This window comes from Crocuta crocuta, unplaced genomic scaffold (assembly GCF_008692635.1).
Source record: "Crocuta crocuta isolate KB4526 unplaced genomic scaffold, BGI_CrCroc_1.0 scaffold407, whole genome shotgun sequence".
In the NCBI taxonomy this organism is placed as follows: Eukaryota; Metazoa; Chordata; class Mammalia; order Carnivora; family Hyaenidae; genus Crocuta; species Crocuta crocuta.
The window spans coordinates 322,369-338,350 of record NW_027551557.1 but is presented as its reverse complement, the minus strand read 5'-3'; the positions used below and the strand labels follow the sequence as shown (position 1 = coordinate 338,350).

The following is a 15,982-nucleotide window of genomic DNA, read 5'->3' as shown; positions in this document are numbered from 1 at the left end:
TTGGAGTGTTTTGTCTTTTTTTTTTTTTTTTTTTTTTTTAATCCAGGCTTTGGTTCCATTATTCAGCTGTACCCTGGAGGTGGACCTGTTCGGGCAGCAACAGCATGTTTTGGATTTCCCAAATCTTTCCTCAGTGGTCTTTATGAATTCCCACTCAACAAAGTGGACAGTCTCCTAAATGGCACATTTTCTGCAGAGATGCTATCTTCAGAGCCTAAAGACAGTGCTTCAGTTGAAGAAAGTAATGGCACTCTGGAGGAAAAACAGACTTCAGAACAAGAGAATGAAGACAGCGTGGCAGAAGCCCAAGAGAGCCATCACCCACAGGAGCAAGAAACGATGGAAATCGTCTCTCAAGATCCAGAATACAAGGAACCGAAAGAGAGAGGAAGCAAAAAAGATTACGTAAGAGGATTAAGAGTTCCCACTACCTTCATAAAACTCCCCTTAGTTTTAGTTAACTTCATTTAAGCACAGAGATTTGGCTTGGCTTTGGAGCATCAGTGCCCAAGATGATAAGTATCAAAACAGGTAGAGAAAATGTGTGGGTGTACACATGTGTGTGATGTGATCTTTGGGATGGAACTTTAGAATACAGAAGCATTGTATACCAGGTACTCTAAGGATTTATGTGTTTTCAGCTTTTTTACAAATGACCTTTTGTTGCTTTAGTCCAAGTTGATAAATATTGTTGAAATGTTCTGACAGACCAGCGTTTCCATAAACTTGACTGAATGACCTCAGTACTTAGTTTCTTCTTTTTCTTCTTGAAGATTCAGGAAAAGCAGAGAAGACAAGAAGAGCAAAGGAAAAGACATTTAGAGGCTGCTGCTCTGCTGAGTGAAAGAAATGCAGATGGGTGCGTTGATGAAGGAATGCAGATCTCTGGGTGCTCATGGGCTCTGCTTCAAACAGATTAGAATTCTTCATCTGCTTGTCTGCTTTGATGGTAGAGCAGAGATGATGATTCTGTCTTGGGTTTTTAAAGAAAGGAGGCTGCCTCCATTGGAGGTGGGAAATTGTGCTGGTTTCAGAGTTTTAGAATAAGTTTGGAATTTCTCTGATGATCGTGTATCCGATGGGTCTGTATAGTCTAGCTGCATGCAGGTGGTGGGCCATTCAGACTGGTGTGAGACTGGCTACCGGTAAAGGCTAGGGAAAACCTGACAAGACCCGTATATTCAGATATCCGCAAAGCCAGTAAGTACAATGTTGGATTTGTGTCCAGATTTTTTTTTTAAAAATCAAGAATGTCATTAAATGCTACTTAGTGTTGCCGAGCACCAACAGAGCTTTTTTTTGTTTGTTTTTTATGTCTATTTTTGAGAAGGGGGAGAAGAAGCAGGGAAAGGGCATAGAGAGAGGGGGAACAGAAGATCCAAAGTGGGCTCCACACTGACAGCAGAGAGCCTGATGAAGGGCTTGAACTCACAAACCATGATATCATGACCTTAGCTGAAGTCGGATGCTTAACTGACTGAGCCACGCAGGTGCCCCCAAAAGAGTTTTTATTCATTTTGTGTTTCTGAGAGAGTATAGCCCATGATTTTATTTTTTCTTGAATTTGTAGAATGTTGTATTTAAAACTTTTCCCTGTGAGTCATGGCAAATAAATGATCATTTTAAACACATTTGAAAATCTGCACTCTGCCTTGCTGAGTAGAGAAATAATTTGTATAATGTTTTCCTTACAGTTTAATTGTAGCTAGTCGTTTCCATCCCACTCCACTCCTGCTGTCTTTGCTGGATTTCGTGGCCCCTTCAAGGCCATTCGTGGTCTACTGCCAGTATAAAGAGGTAATACTGAAATGGAATGGATGGGAGTTTTTGCATCTGCATGTTAATACTGAATTCGCAGCCTTCAAAGTAATTCTCAACTCTTTTTATGCCCGTAGCCTCTGTTGGAGTGCTACACAAAACTGCGGGAAAGAGGAGGGGTCATCAACCTCAGGCTCTCTGAAACCTGGCTCAGGAATTACCAGGTATGTGTTTTTACAGCTAGTTCAGGGAGCCACTCCCCTGAGTCGCTGGCTCTTTGCAGTAGTGCCAGAAATTAAGTAGAGATACCCTTATTTCTGTCGACAGAGATGAAAGAGTGTCTTGCCTGTAACTCAGAAAAAGTGCCTTGGCTTTTCCTGACCCATTTTTCTCCTTTCACGTCAGGGCCTATTACTCTGTAACTCCAGTCCAGAGACATTTAAAATGCAAACAGTTGTGATTCATGTTTCTTCAAGGCCTCGAGATCACTATGGAGGGAATAACTGATAATAACAAAATCCCTAGGCCAACAAGAAAGTGACTGTCTTTTCTCTGCCAGGATATCTTTGCGGCAGGTTTTCAGGATTTACTGGCAGGCTCCATGTCCGGTTCAGGTCCTCTGGAAGGCATTGGCTAAGATGGAATTAGAAGTGGAAAGGATTTATTGGGGAAAATGCCTTTGAAAGATGAGAAACAAGCAGGATTAGATGGGGAAGCCCTCAGGCCATGGTGGAGGTCTGATGGCTGTGAAAGAGGGGGAGAAAGGAAGATGGGGAGGAAGAGCCTGCAGTGCTGTCCTCAGAAAATCTCAGCCAGCATATTGGGGAACCTCAGAGCAAAGAATGCCCATTAAAGGAGCACTATGTTGAGCAGAAGTGTCGCGGTCCTTGAACCAATGCTCAGTAATCGACTTGAAGTGGTCCATGACCTCCCTGGCTGGGAATGCTGCAGAGGATACCAAAGGTGCAGCCGCTAAAGGCATTCTGCTGCCTGAACTCCTCACAGCCAGTTCCCTCTGGAAGAGATCTGAGGGAGCACCTCCATGGCCGCCACAGGCACTGCCCTACCGCTTGGACATGGTACTGCTTAATCTGGGATACTCAAAGCCCTGAGCGGACTCTGCCCTTTGTGGCGGTCATCTTATCGAGTTATGATAACGGCAGAGAAGAAATCTCGTTCGAGTTAACAAGGTATCGGGGCAGGGAAGCTCTGGATATATGTCCAGTAGTTACTTCTCTGTGGACCAAAACCCCACTGTTGACCACAAAGCTTCCTGGAGCCATTAGGAAGAAAGCTGTGCAGAGGTCCAGGGGTACTACACCAACCGTTTGCTCGTTTGCCACCAGAAACTTGCCTCAGGTTTGAGAGCAGCAGCTCCAGCTTTATTTTTCAAAACAAAATCACTTAAACCAATTTCTACACTTTTATCTGCACTATTATGTGAAAGAAGGAGCTCTTTAGGAATTGACCCAATTAAATCTTCCAAGAGAATCTGTGTTGTTTAAACTCTGATCTCCGGCATGCATATTGTTAGCATGTGCTTTATCTGCTTAGGAAAACATGAATGTCTTTCTGTCTTGATTAGGTTTTGCCAGATCGAAGTCATCCCAAACTACTGATGAGCGGAGGTGGGGGGTACCTTCTCTCAGGCTTCACTGTTGCCATGGATAACCTTAAAGCAGACCCCAGTCTCAAATCCAACGCAAGCACTTTAGAATTACACAAGTCTGAAGAGCCAGCAGCTAAAAAACGGAAATGCCCAGAGTCTGACTCTTAACCTTTCAAAAATTGCTCTGATTTTTTGTCCTCAGGCACTATACAGTTAGTAATTAAACTTTAAATGCCATTACTAATTGTTCTCTCATATTCAAAAGTAAGAACATGTCTGTACACCTGTTCCTGGGAAGGACGAGCAAGCCTTTTGTCCACCTCTGACAGATAAATTTGGTCTGTCTAAACGTGGATCCAAAATACCCAAGCCTGGGGTGTATGCAGTAGACTGGTATATATGGCCAATCCTGTTTATTTCACAAAAGTCTTCTACGTACATTTGGTACTCTGCAAATATCCTGAGAATTTAGACATCCTAAAAATATATTTATACGAGACTTTGTTTATGTGTTAAGCTAAGTGTAATAACACAACATAACGAAAACTTAGGTACTGAAAGACGGAATTTGTGGGAGAGATTTCTTGTGTTCATTTCACTCTCTTTAACCTAAGCAATATGGATGTGTGAGTGTCTGAGATTTACAGTACCAAAAATGTCCTCCAGGTTTCCTCCAGCGGAGTAAACTTTTTTAAAATGCTAGATTTCTTAATTTTAATAGTTGATAACTTAGGAAAGTTTTGAGTATTTATTTTACTGTTTTTTTTGTCAACACAGGTGTAGTAGGGTACTTCTTTGGGTTAATTTGCCAATCCCCTCCTTCTTTGTTTGAAATGAAGTGACTAGAATTTTTGTGTACTATTCAATTAAAGGAAACAAAAGTTTTGGGGTTTTTTCACTACCCAGACGCTTATGGAGAGATATATAAATATATGTATATATGTGTACACACACATACATATGTATATGGTTGTTGGTATATACACATATATATATTTATATATACACATATACACGGAGACAGAGAGAATGCACTATCTATATGAACTGTGACAAAGTTTAGTGCAGAGCTTAGACCAGTACTCATTGCATTAGTGTCACTCCCTGTCAATTGTATTTTAAAGTGCCTTTTTTGGTGATTATTAATGCTGGTTTGTTGAGCTCTGGCATGATTAGGTGGTTAGCCTTTCTAAGCTCTCAAAACATGTAATCAAATTATTTGGTCATCTGTAGCTAAGGAAAGTGTTTAGAATGAGCCACGGCTCTTGTCTTGCTTACTAAACATACTCATAGTGTGTGTTGTTCACATCATTATAGCATAGTTGCCTATCATCCAGCAAGGATCATCTTGGAAACAAGAAATTACATTTTCCTAATAGCATGTACTATCCTGATAATGGTCAATGTGATTACCAGCAAGTACAGTTTTGATTCCTTTTTATTAAAACAGTTCCTTTTAAAGAATAAAAGTGTTTCCTACTATGATTCGTCTGATTTACATTAATGCGGTCAGTGACACCACATTCACTGGCTTTCAACTGATTGTGACATGTGATCTGTATAAGAAAATGTGCCCATATTAACACCTCACTGAACATGTCCTTGCAAACAGTCATCACCCACATACAACCAGTCAAGTTTTGTCAAGGAGAACACTTATACAGACTGGATTCTGTAGTGGCTGCTCTCCACTGGTCATTGTCATTAGAATCCTCCCATACTTGCAATTCATCCAGTTTTCAAGTCCCGTCCCATTTCATTCATTCTGGAAGTCTGCAGAAGTCCCTGTGTGCCCGTGTAGCCGCCCTGGAGTTTCTTGTGAACTCATCTACCAGCAGTAAAAGTTAGCCTTAACCAAGTGTTAATTTTTTCTCTTTCATATAATTTACTTCATCTTTGGTAACTGATGAATTCCCTGGTAAGCTTATTAAACACAGATTGTTTAGCACCTCAAAGTTTCTGATTCAGTAAGTCTGGGGTAAGACAGAAAATTTGCATTTCTAAGAAGTTTCCAGGTGATGGCTGGCACTGCTGACCCAGGGACCACTGCTTGAGAAACACTCCTGCGTGTGCACCCACACCTAGAGCATGCCAAAATACATGATGCTTTTGTCTTGTGTGTAAAGTGGACATCCACCTTTGGAGCAGATGAGTGGTAATTCTATGACTTCTGGACATGCAGCACCACGAGTTACGTGAAATAACACTTTAATGAATGGCAGTCAAAAAATAAAGACAGAAATCAGTTTGTACTGTCCATCTTATTTCTGCTTGGATTAAGGTACTTGGAAATAAACAGTGGTGCCAATGAGATGATTTTTTAGCTTAGAGGTGTGAAGCAGATCTGTGCCCCTCCCACCCCATTATTTCTTTAAATAACTTTTCTGCCACTTTCTGTCTTTCCTTCTGGGACCTCCCTATAATGTGTGTATTGGTCCACAACTCCCTTAAGCTAACTTTACTCTTTTTCATTTAAAATTTTTTTTTTTGTATATCTGGATGAATTCTGCCCAGTCTTTGAATTCATTGATCCTTTCTTTTCTTTGACCTGTCTGCTTTTGAACCCTTATATTGAATTTTTTAGTTCACTATTGTATTATTTAGCTCTATGAATGCCTCATGGTACTTCTGTTTGCTCTCTGTTGAAATTCTCACTTCGCTCATGAATTGTTCTGACCACAGTGAGCATCTTGATCATAATTTGAATATTCTGTCAGATAAATCACTTATCTCTGTTTCATTAAGATCTGTTTCTGGAGATTTGGCTAGTTTTATTTGAAACATATTCCTCTGTTTCTTTATTTTTTTCACTCTGTATGTTGGTGCATACATATTAGATATGACAGCAACCTCTCCCAGTCTTGACAAGTTGGTCTTGTGTAGGAGGTAAACCTCATTAGCCAGCTTAGTCTGAGCTCCTGGTTGTCTCTCTTCATGATTGTCCAAGCCACCATCTTGTTTTTAGTGGTCCCTGGTAATTGAGGGTGTGCCAAGACCCATCAGTATCCCAAAGGGGAGAATTGCCAGCACCTAGATGCAGGCTGATAAGCCACTGCTAATTAGCAGGTCATCAGGGAATGTATGTGGTTAAGGCCCTTCCGGAGAGAAGTTGGGAGATGGGCATGTTTGCCTTCTTCCTCTATGCTGAACTCAGTTGAATAGCTGCAGGAGTGTCTTCCCGAATGTGTTTAAAAACTGATTCTTGGGGTCCCTGGGTGGCTCAGTCGGTTAAGCGTCTGACTTCGGCTCAGGTCACGATCTCACGGTTCGTGGGTTCGAGCCCCACATCGGGCTCTGTGCTGACAGCTCAGAGCCTGGAGCCTGCTTCAGATTCTCTGTCTCCCTCTCTCTGCCCCTTCCCTGCTTACACTCTGTCTGTCTCTCTCTCTCTCTCTCTCTCAAAAATAAATAAACATTAAAAAAACTAAAAATAAGAAAATAAAAACTGATTCTTTGCTGTTGTACTGTAGGAGTCATGAATGCAAATCCCATTGGCTATTTGAAATGATCCAGGGTCCCTTACATGGCATCCGCAAAAGCTGAGGTGCCAAGACACATGTAAAAGCTCTTTTCATCCAGGTAGATGCTGGTGATCTGATTTTATCATTGGAGTGAACCAGAGGGAGAAGGTAAGGGAAGTGTCCACTGGCTCCCTGGGCCTCTTAGGAGGATCGCAGCTTGTTTCTAAATGTGTGCTAAGTCAGAAACTGGACCCTCAGACAGCAGCTTGTAAATTGTGCAGTCACATCCTTCAGGGAAAGACTGCAAGATGAGTGTTTTTGCTGTACACTGAGGCAAATGCTCTTGTGACTTTGTGAACTTCTTTGCTACAGTCATATGGGTCTCATGGAACCAAGCCTTATACTTACTTATGGCTTTCATAAGTAAGTGTGTGGGTGGTGATCCATTCCTTGAATGGGAATCTTAAAAGTTGGGGTGCTAGATGTGTTGCTCAAATCCTTCACTCAGGAGAAGCTAGGGAGTTAGTGTTGGGGGTTCTCTTCAAATTGACTGTCCCTGTGCCCAGGGTAGAGTTGGTGGTGACAGTGTCTCAGCCTTTCCTACTTGTTTTGATGTGGATATTTTTTTCATTCCCCTGATGTGTAGGAGTCAGTCATGTAGTTGGTGGGTTTCGTTTTTGTTTTTTTTGTTTTGGTTTGGTTGGGATTTTTTTGTTTTGTTTTGTTTTGTTTATTTTGAGATAAGAAAGAGCATGAAGGTGGGAGAGGCAGGAAGAACAGGAGAGAGAGAGAATCCCAAGCTGACTCTGCACACTTGTCACACAGAGCCTGATGCGGGACTCTATCTCACGAACCGTGTGATCATGACCTGAACTGAAAGTTCAGGAGTCAGAGACTTAACCAACTAAGCCACCCAAGTGTCCCTAGTTCCTGGATTTCTATCAAAGGGAATTACACTATGTGTAGCTGTACATTTGGTATATCCATGGGAGGAGGGAAGTTCAGGACCCTCCTATGCTGCCACCTTGACCCTCTCTTATATGAAGCAAATCTTAATTGGCAGTCATTCATTCATTAGTCGTATATGGAAAAGACAAAAATACATTCTTCATTAATATGTACAAAATTTGGGAGGGGAATTGTTTTCATCTTGTTTTAAAACATTGTAAATACTGCAAGAGCAATGCTAAAACAGAAACAAAAACAGAAACTTGTTTAGAAATTCAATATTTAAGATTAATGTTGCTCCAGGGGCACCTGGGTGGCTCAGTCAGTTAAGCGTCAGACTTCAGCTCAGGACATGATCTCGCAGTTCATGGGTTTGAGCCCTGCATCAAGGTTCTGTGCTGATAGCTTAGAGCCTGGAGCCTGCCTCGGATTCTGTCTCCCTCTCTCTCTGCCCCTCCCCTGCTTGCACTCTGTTTCTGTCTCTCAGAAATAAACATTTAAATTTTTTTTTAAGAAAAGATTAATGTTGCTGTTACATGTTCCTGATTTTGGAATGTGTGTAAGTGCAATGCTAGTAGGGATCCTGGTGTATCTGATATCTCTATTTGAAGTATAATGCTGCCTCTAGACTAGTGTTAATTTTTTGGAAAAATAGATTACAGGTTTTTCTTGAACTAAAGTAGCACAGGATAGATGGTAAGAAATGTGAGTCCCTGAATAGCTACTTAAAGAGTAACTGATAAACTATTACTTTACTCCTTTCAACATTTATTAGACAGCTTCTGCTTTTTGACCCTTTATGACAAAGAATTGAATCTTTGAAGCGTAGGAAATTAGTATGTACTCTCCTCCCCACTTCCATCCCCTGCCTCTCCCCCCATTTTTTGGTGGTTTTGTTTTTGTTTTTGTTTTTGGCCTCTTTCATAGTTCCATTAATAAAACCTGGGCTTTTGGCATTCATAGTTGAGACATCATTAGGACAAGACATTTCATTTTCACACTGACAGATAACAAGGAAGTAAGGAAATTTTGGTTTTAAATGTTAGTGGGATCAATCCCTTGCATGTTTGGTCAGCTTAGTGTCACCATTCTAAGTCAAAAAATTCAAAAAGTTTAAAAAGTAGAGAAATCAATCCAGAGGGTAGAGGAAATGAGATCCTTTGCCTTCTGGGAGTGCTCTTCCCCAAACAAGTGAGTGAAGCAGCTTTTCACAGTTATTTTCTTTTTTTTTTTCTTTTTTTTAATTTATATTTCTTTTTCTTTAATGTTTTATTTATTTCTGAGAGAGAGAGAGAGAGACAGCGTGAGCAGGGGAGGGTCAGAGAGAGAGGGAGATACAGAATTTGAAACAGGCTCCAGGCTCTGAGCTGGCTGTCAGCACAGAGCCCGACGCGGGGCTCGAACCCACAAACCGTGAGATCATGACCTGAGCCAAAGTCAGATGCTTAACCGACTGAGCCACCCAGGTGCCCCCACAGTTATTTTCTATCACCTGTGAGTGACACAAAGTAGTTAAAGCCGTATAGTGACAGACTCATGGAAGAAGAAGCAAAATTAAGAAAGAATATGATCAATTTAAATCAGTGGTCAGCAGGGGGGACTTGTGGCTCAGTCAGTTAAGCATCAGACTCAGGTCATGATCTCACAGTTCATGAGACTGAGCCCTGTGTCAGGCTGTGTGCCAACAACATGGAGCCTGCTTGGGATTCTCTCTCTTCCCTGTGTCTCTGCCTCTCTCCCACTGGTGCATGTTGTCTCTCAAAATAAACGAACATTTAACTCAGTCAGTGGTCAACTGACTACAACCCACAGGCCCAATCTGGCTCACTACCAGTTTCTTGTATGGCCTCCAAGCTAAAAAAAAAAAAAGATAGTTTTTGCATTTTTAAATAGTTGGAAGGTCAAGCAAAAAAAGAATAATTTGATGACATGAAAATTACATGACATTCGGGGCGCCTGGGTGGCTTAGTCGGTTAAGCGTCCGACTTTCGCTTTGGGTCATGATCTCGCGGTTCGTGGGTTCGGGCCCCGCGTCGGGCTCTGTGCTGACTGCCAGCTCAGAGCCTGGAGCCTGTTTCAGTCTGTGACTCCCTCTCTCTCTGACCCTCCCCTGCTCACGCTGTCTCTCTCTCTCCTAGAAATAAATAAAACATTAAAAAAAATTTAAAAAGAAAAGAAAATTACATGACATTCAAATTGCAGTGCCCACAAATGAAGTTTTAGTGGACTACACTATTGTCTGTGGCTGCTTTTGTGCTATGGCAGAGTTGAATAGTGGTGGCAGAGACCATGTGGCCCTCAAAGCCTTAAATATGTGCTCTCTGGCCATCTAAGAGGTGTGCCGACCACGGAGCTAAGTGAAGTAGTGAGAGGGATTGTAGGGTGAAGGGAGCAGGACAGCAGCACTTTGGAGCAGCTGCAGCAGGGAGCCGGTCTGGAGCCAGCAGCAACAGAAGAAGTGAAATCCAGAGCTCCTTTACCATCCTCTAGACCAAGGAGGAGAACTTGACATGGTTGACCCCTTTCCGTGGGACAGTTTTCTTGCTTGGCTTCTAGGACACGACTCTTCTGGTTTCTGGCTGTTCTTGCTCCATCTCTGTTGGTGGTTTCTCTTCATCTCTGAGATGAATGTTTAGAATAACAGTGGCCTGCCCCAGGGCTTAGCAGTTGCATTGTTTCTTTCTCTCTCTCTCTCTTTTTCTTTTGTCTACACACTGCTAGGTGTAGGCTGTTTGAGGGATTTGGGATCTGATCAGAGAAAAAGATATGACCATGAGGTGGCAGTAGCACCCACATGCTTTATGGAGTGATGGTGTACCGCTCTGTCAGGTTTGCAAGGGAGTGGATGCTGTTCACGGGGCGGGGACTCTGTTTAGAAGTTACACTATGAGGGTTGCTTCACAGAAGAAGAGGAGAGCAGGGGAACCCTAGGGAGAGGGGAATTGGGAGGGCCCTCTCCAGTCTAGGTGGAGTCTCTGGGTCTGACAGCTCTGAGGAACAGAGTCTTATAAGACTTGGGGTCTTGTAATTAATGGTCAGCAGATGGTGAGAATATACTGAAGATATGCAAAGCAGATGGACCTTAAATGTCTAAAAATTTGCTTATTTGGGCTCTGTTTGAAATAAGTGGGTGTGTGGAGCACCTGGGTGGCTCAGTTGGTTAAGCATCCGACTCTTGATTTTAGCTCAGGTCATGATCTCACTGTCCATGGTATTGAGCCTAGAGTTGGGCTCTGTGCTGACAGTGAAGAGCCTGCTTGGAATTCCTTCTTTCTGCCCCTCCCCTGCTCGTGCATGTGCTCTCTCTCTCTCTCTCTCTCAAAACAAATAAACTTGAAAAAAACATAAGTGGTTGTATAAAATTTGAGTTTGGCACTGGAAGGCTTTTGAGCTAACATTTCTTAGTCTACAGTGAAGAAATCCTAGCAGCCAATGCATAGGAGCCATCTTTGGCTCATTTATATAAACAATAGGTGATCTTATTCAGTTTTCAGGATTTGTTTTTATTGCACTGTAATTGACATCTAACATTATATTATGACATTATATAGTATAAACTTTCAGGGCTACAACATAACGATTCAACATTTGTATATGATGAGAAATGATCACCCACAATAAGTCTAGTTACCATCTGTCACCATACGTAGTTAGAAAAGGTTTTGTGTATGATGAATACTTTTAAGATTTACTCTCTTAGCAACTTTCAAATATGCAATACAGTATCATTAACTATAGTCTCCACACTGTACATTATATCCCCAGGACTTACTTGCTTTGTAACTGACAGTTTGTACCTTCTGACCCCCTTTACTCATTTTGTCCACTCCCCAGCCCTGTTCTCCTCGCAGCCACCAATCTATTGTTTGCATCTATGAGCTTGGTTTTTTGGTTTTGCTTTGATTTGTTTGTCTTGTTTTTTTTAGATTCCACATATAAGTGAAATCATACAATATTTGTCTTTCTCTGACTTAATTTCACTTAGCATAATGCCTTCAAGATGCATCCATGTTGTCACAACTGGCAAGATTTCATTCCTTTTTATGGCTGACNATGACCTGAGCCGAAGTCGGACGTTTAACTGACTGAGCCACCCAGGTGCCCCATATCTTGGCTGTTGTAAATAATGCTGCCATGAACATGGGGATGCACATATCTTTTCAAATTAGTGTTTTAATTTTTTTTTCCAAGTGAAAAAGTGAAATTGCTGGATCATATAGCAGTTTTATATTTAATTTTCTGAGGAACCTCCATACTGTTTTCCACAGTGGCTGCACCAATTTATATTCTCACCAGCAGGGTATGAGGGTTCCCCTTTCTCCACATCCTCATCAACACTTGTTATTACTTGTCTTTTTGATAGCAGCCTTTCTGACAAGCTTGAGGTGATATTTTGTAGTTTTGGTTTGTGTTTCTCTGATAATCTGATTAGTGATATTGAGCATCTTTTCATGTGCTTATTGGCCATCAGTCAGTCTTCTTTGGAAAAATGTCTATTCAAGTCCTCTGCCCATTTCTTAATAGGGTTGTTTTTTGGTATGAGTTGTATGAGTTCTTTATATACTTTGGATATTAACTCCTTATATGATACATGATTTGCAAATATTTCTCCTATTCAGTAGATTGTCTTTCATTTTGTTGATGGTTTCCTTTGCTGTGCAGAAGCTTTTTAGTTTGATGTACCCTCACTTGTTGATTTTTGCTTTTATGTCCTTTGATTTTCATGTCAAATCAAAAAATTCATCACCAAGACTGATGTTAAGGAGCTTACTGTGTGTGTGTGTGTGTGTGTTTAGGAATTTTATCCTTCAGGTCTTACATTAAAGTCGTAAAGCCATTTTGAGGTTTTTTTTTGTGCATAGATTAAGACAGGCCTGCAGTTTCATACTTTTACATATGGCTATCCAGTTTTCCTGGGACCATTTATTGAAGACACTGTCCTTTCTCTATTGTGTATTATTGAGTTCTTATAAATTAATGGACTATATATTCCTGGGCTCTCTAGTCTGTTCCATTGATCTATATGTCTGAGGTTTTTTAAGTTTTTTTTTTTATTTTCAGAGAGAAAGTGTGTGTGTTAGCCTGTGTATACACATAGGGTGCATGAGCAGAGGCAGAGGAAGGGCAGAGAGAGAAGGAAAAAGAAAATCCCAAGCAGGCTCTATGCTGTCAGCACAAAGGCTATATTTGTCTGTTTTTATGCCAATACTGTACTGTTTTGATTATTATAACTTTGCAATATAGTTTGGAATCAGGGATGATGGTGCCTCCAGCTTTCTTCTTCTTTCTAAAGATTTGTTTGGCCTTTTGGGGCCTTTTGTGGTTTTATACAAATTTGGGGATTGCTCATTCTATTTCTGTGAAAAATGTCTTTGGAATTGGGTGGAGATTGCATTGAATCTATAGATTCCTTTGGGTAGTATAGACATTTTAATGTTAATTCTTCCAATCTATGAGCACAGAATAGCTTTCCATTTATTTGTGTCTTCTTCAACTTCTTTCATCAATGTCTTATAGTTCTCAGTGACATCCTTCTCTTATTCCTGATCTTAGAGGAAAAGCTTTTACCATTTCACCATTAAGTATGATGTTAGCTGTGGGCTTGTCATATATGGTTTTTATTATGTTGAAGTATGTTACCTCTTTACCTACTTTTTTGAGGATTTTTATCATAAATGGATGTTAAATTCTGTCAAATGGCTTTTCTCCATCTACTGGGATGATCACTGGTTTTCATCTTTCATTTTGTTAATGTGGTATATCATGTTAATTGATTTACAGATTTTGAACCATCCTTTCATTCCTGGAATAAGTCCCACTTGATCATGGTGTATGATCTTTTTAATGTGATGTTGAATTCAGTTTGCGGAGGATTTTTGTATCTATATTCAGTGGCAATATTGGCCTGTAATTTTCTTGTGTTGTCCTTGTCTGTTTTTGGTATTAGAATAATACTGGCCTCATAAAAAATGAGTTTGGAAGCATTTCCTCTTCTTCAGTTTTTTTGGGTCATTTTCAGAAAGATTGGTATTAATTCTTCTTTGAGTAATTGGTAGAATTCACCAGTGAAGCTGTCTGGTCTTGTACTTTTGTTTGTTGGTAGATTTTTGATGACTGATTCAACCTACCTATTAGTAATTGGTCTACTCAGATTTTCTAATTCTTCATGATTCAGTCTTGGAAGGTTGTATGTTTCTAGGAATGTACCCATATCTTCTAGGTTCTCCAATTTGTTGGCATATAATTATTCACAGTAGTCTCTTAGGATCCTTTATATTTCTGTGATATCTATTGTAATGGCTCCTCTTTCATTTCTGATTGTATTTATTTGAGGCCTCTCCCTTTTTTTCTTGGTAAGTCTAGCTAAAAGGATGTCAGTTTTGTTTGTCTTTCTCAAGAAGCATCTCTTTGTTTCACTGATTTATTTCTATTGTCTTTTTAGTCCGATTTCATTGATTGCCACCCTGATCTTTGTCATTGCCTTCCTTCTAATTTTGGGCTTCATTTATTCTCCTTTTTCCAGTTTTAAGGCTTTAAATACCATCTCTATGATGATGACTCCCACGTGATGTCTGTAGCACAGTCCTTTCACTTGAGCTCCAGGCCCATATACCCAACTCAACACCTCCATTTGGGTATCTGGCTACGTTTCAGGTTTAACATAGCCCAATCTGATATCTTTCCTCCTAAGCCAGTCTCTCCTGAAGGCCTCCCCACCTCTGTTCTTCCTGTTGCTCAGGCCTAAAGCTTTCCTCCTTGACACCTCTCTTTCACTTATGTCACACCAAATACTTCAGCCCTACCTGTCTTCTATCTTCAAAGTAGATCCATAGTTTGACTACTTCTCCCTGTCCGCAGTGCCACATCCTGGTTCAAGCCATCACAGTGACCCACTGGGATTATTGCAATGATCTCCACAGGTTTTTGTGTTTGTTCCCTTGCTTCCCCTACAGCCTTCTCTCAACCCAGGAGCTGGAGTGTTGTTAATGCATAAAGCAAATCAGTTCAGGCCTCTGCTGACAGCTCTCCAGTTGCAAAAGCAGAAGTCCTTACCAGGCCATACAAAACCATGTGTGATCTGGCCGGTGCCACTTCACTTCTTCTATGTCCTCCACACGGGTCTCCCTGCTCTTTTTCAAACATACCAACCACATTACTATCTCGGGGCCTTTGCACTTGCTGTCCCCTCTGCCTAAAGTGTCCTTCCTCCACTGGTCCACATGGCTCACACCCTCACTTTTTGTTAGGTGTTTCACTTTCTCATTGAGACCAGGTATGTATCCAAGTGGCTGGTTTCTGGTCTACAGAGTAGTAATTATTTCAGTTAATTATTTTAGGACCTGAGATCTCTCAATTATACTATATTTTACAATGATATGTTAAATATTTTCATTTTGTAATGCTAGGACACTTTCCCCCATCCTGTTCCATCACTGTGCTTTAACTCCTCCTTTATAAATATTAATTAGAGACCATGATGATTAAAATATTCAAATAGGAAAAGAACTCTAAATACAGGTAGTTACATCTGCAGAAGAATTTGGGAGGAGAGGGTTAAAGGCCATTTGTTTCTCATTGTATTAGATACCGAGGGCTGTCCTAACAAAGGACCAAAAGCTGAGTGACTTAAAACAATATAAATGTATTATCTCATAGTTCTGGATGCCAGAAGTCCCAAATCAAGGTATCAGCAGTGCCGTTTTCCTCCTGACAGTCCTAGGGAAGAATCTTTTCTCTTCCATCTTATGGTGACCCCAGATGTTTGGCTGGTGACAGCCTACCTTCAATCTCTACCACGATTTTCCCATGCCTATCTTCCTCCCATGTTTATGTGTTCACATGGCATTCTCCTCTGTGTGTGTCTGTATCCAGATTTCCCTCCCCCTGATAAGGACACTGGTCATATTGGATATGGGCCCACCCTAATGACCTCATCATAACTTCATTGCATCTGCAGAGACAATTTTCAAATAAGGTCACATTCAGAGGTGCCAGGGGTTAGGTCTTCAACATGTTGTTTTGGAGAATACAGTTCAACCCATAATACCCACTAAACACCTTTCAGGACTACTAGGTGTTTTGCCATCAACATATACTACTTTGATTAAAAGAGGAAAAAGCAGTGGCCTGGGTTTTCCTAAATAAATGGTGAGTTTGTCTTAAATAAATGGTGGCATGCCATCACCCATGCTGGCACCATGGGTCA

General features: G+C 40.9%; 1 protein-coding gene across 1 annotated transcript in view; it reads left to right on the top strand.

Moving 5' to 3' along the window:
• Positions 1–4,852, top strand: part of TRMT6 (tRNA methyltransferase 6 non-catalytic subunit) — a 12,619-nt gene extending 7,767 nt beyond the window's left edge. The window contains exons 7-11 of the mRNA XM_077749136.1: positions 47–405; positions 774–859; positions 1,695–1,797; positions 1,896–1,982; positions 3,344–4,852. Coding sequence (XP_077605262.1) covers positions 47–405; positions 774–859; positions 1,695–1,797; positions 1,896–1,982; positions 3,344–3,535 — 827 coding nt within the window. The 3' untranslated portion in view covers positions 3,536–4,852. The remainder of the gene's footprint in view (positions 1–46; positions 406–773; positions 860–1,694; positions 1,798–1,895; positions 1,983–3,343) is intronic.
• The last annotated feature ends 11,130 nt before the right edge of the window (positions 4,853–15,982 follow it).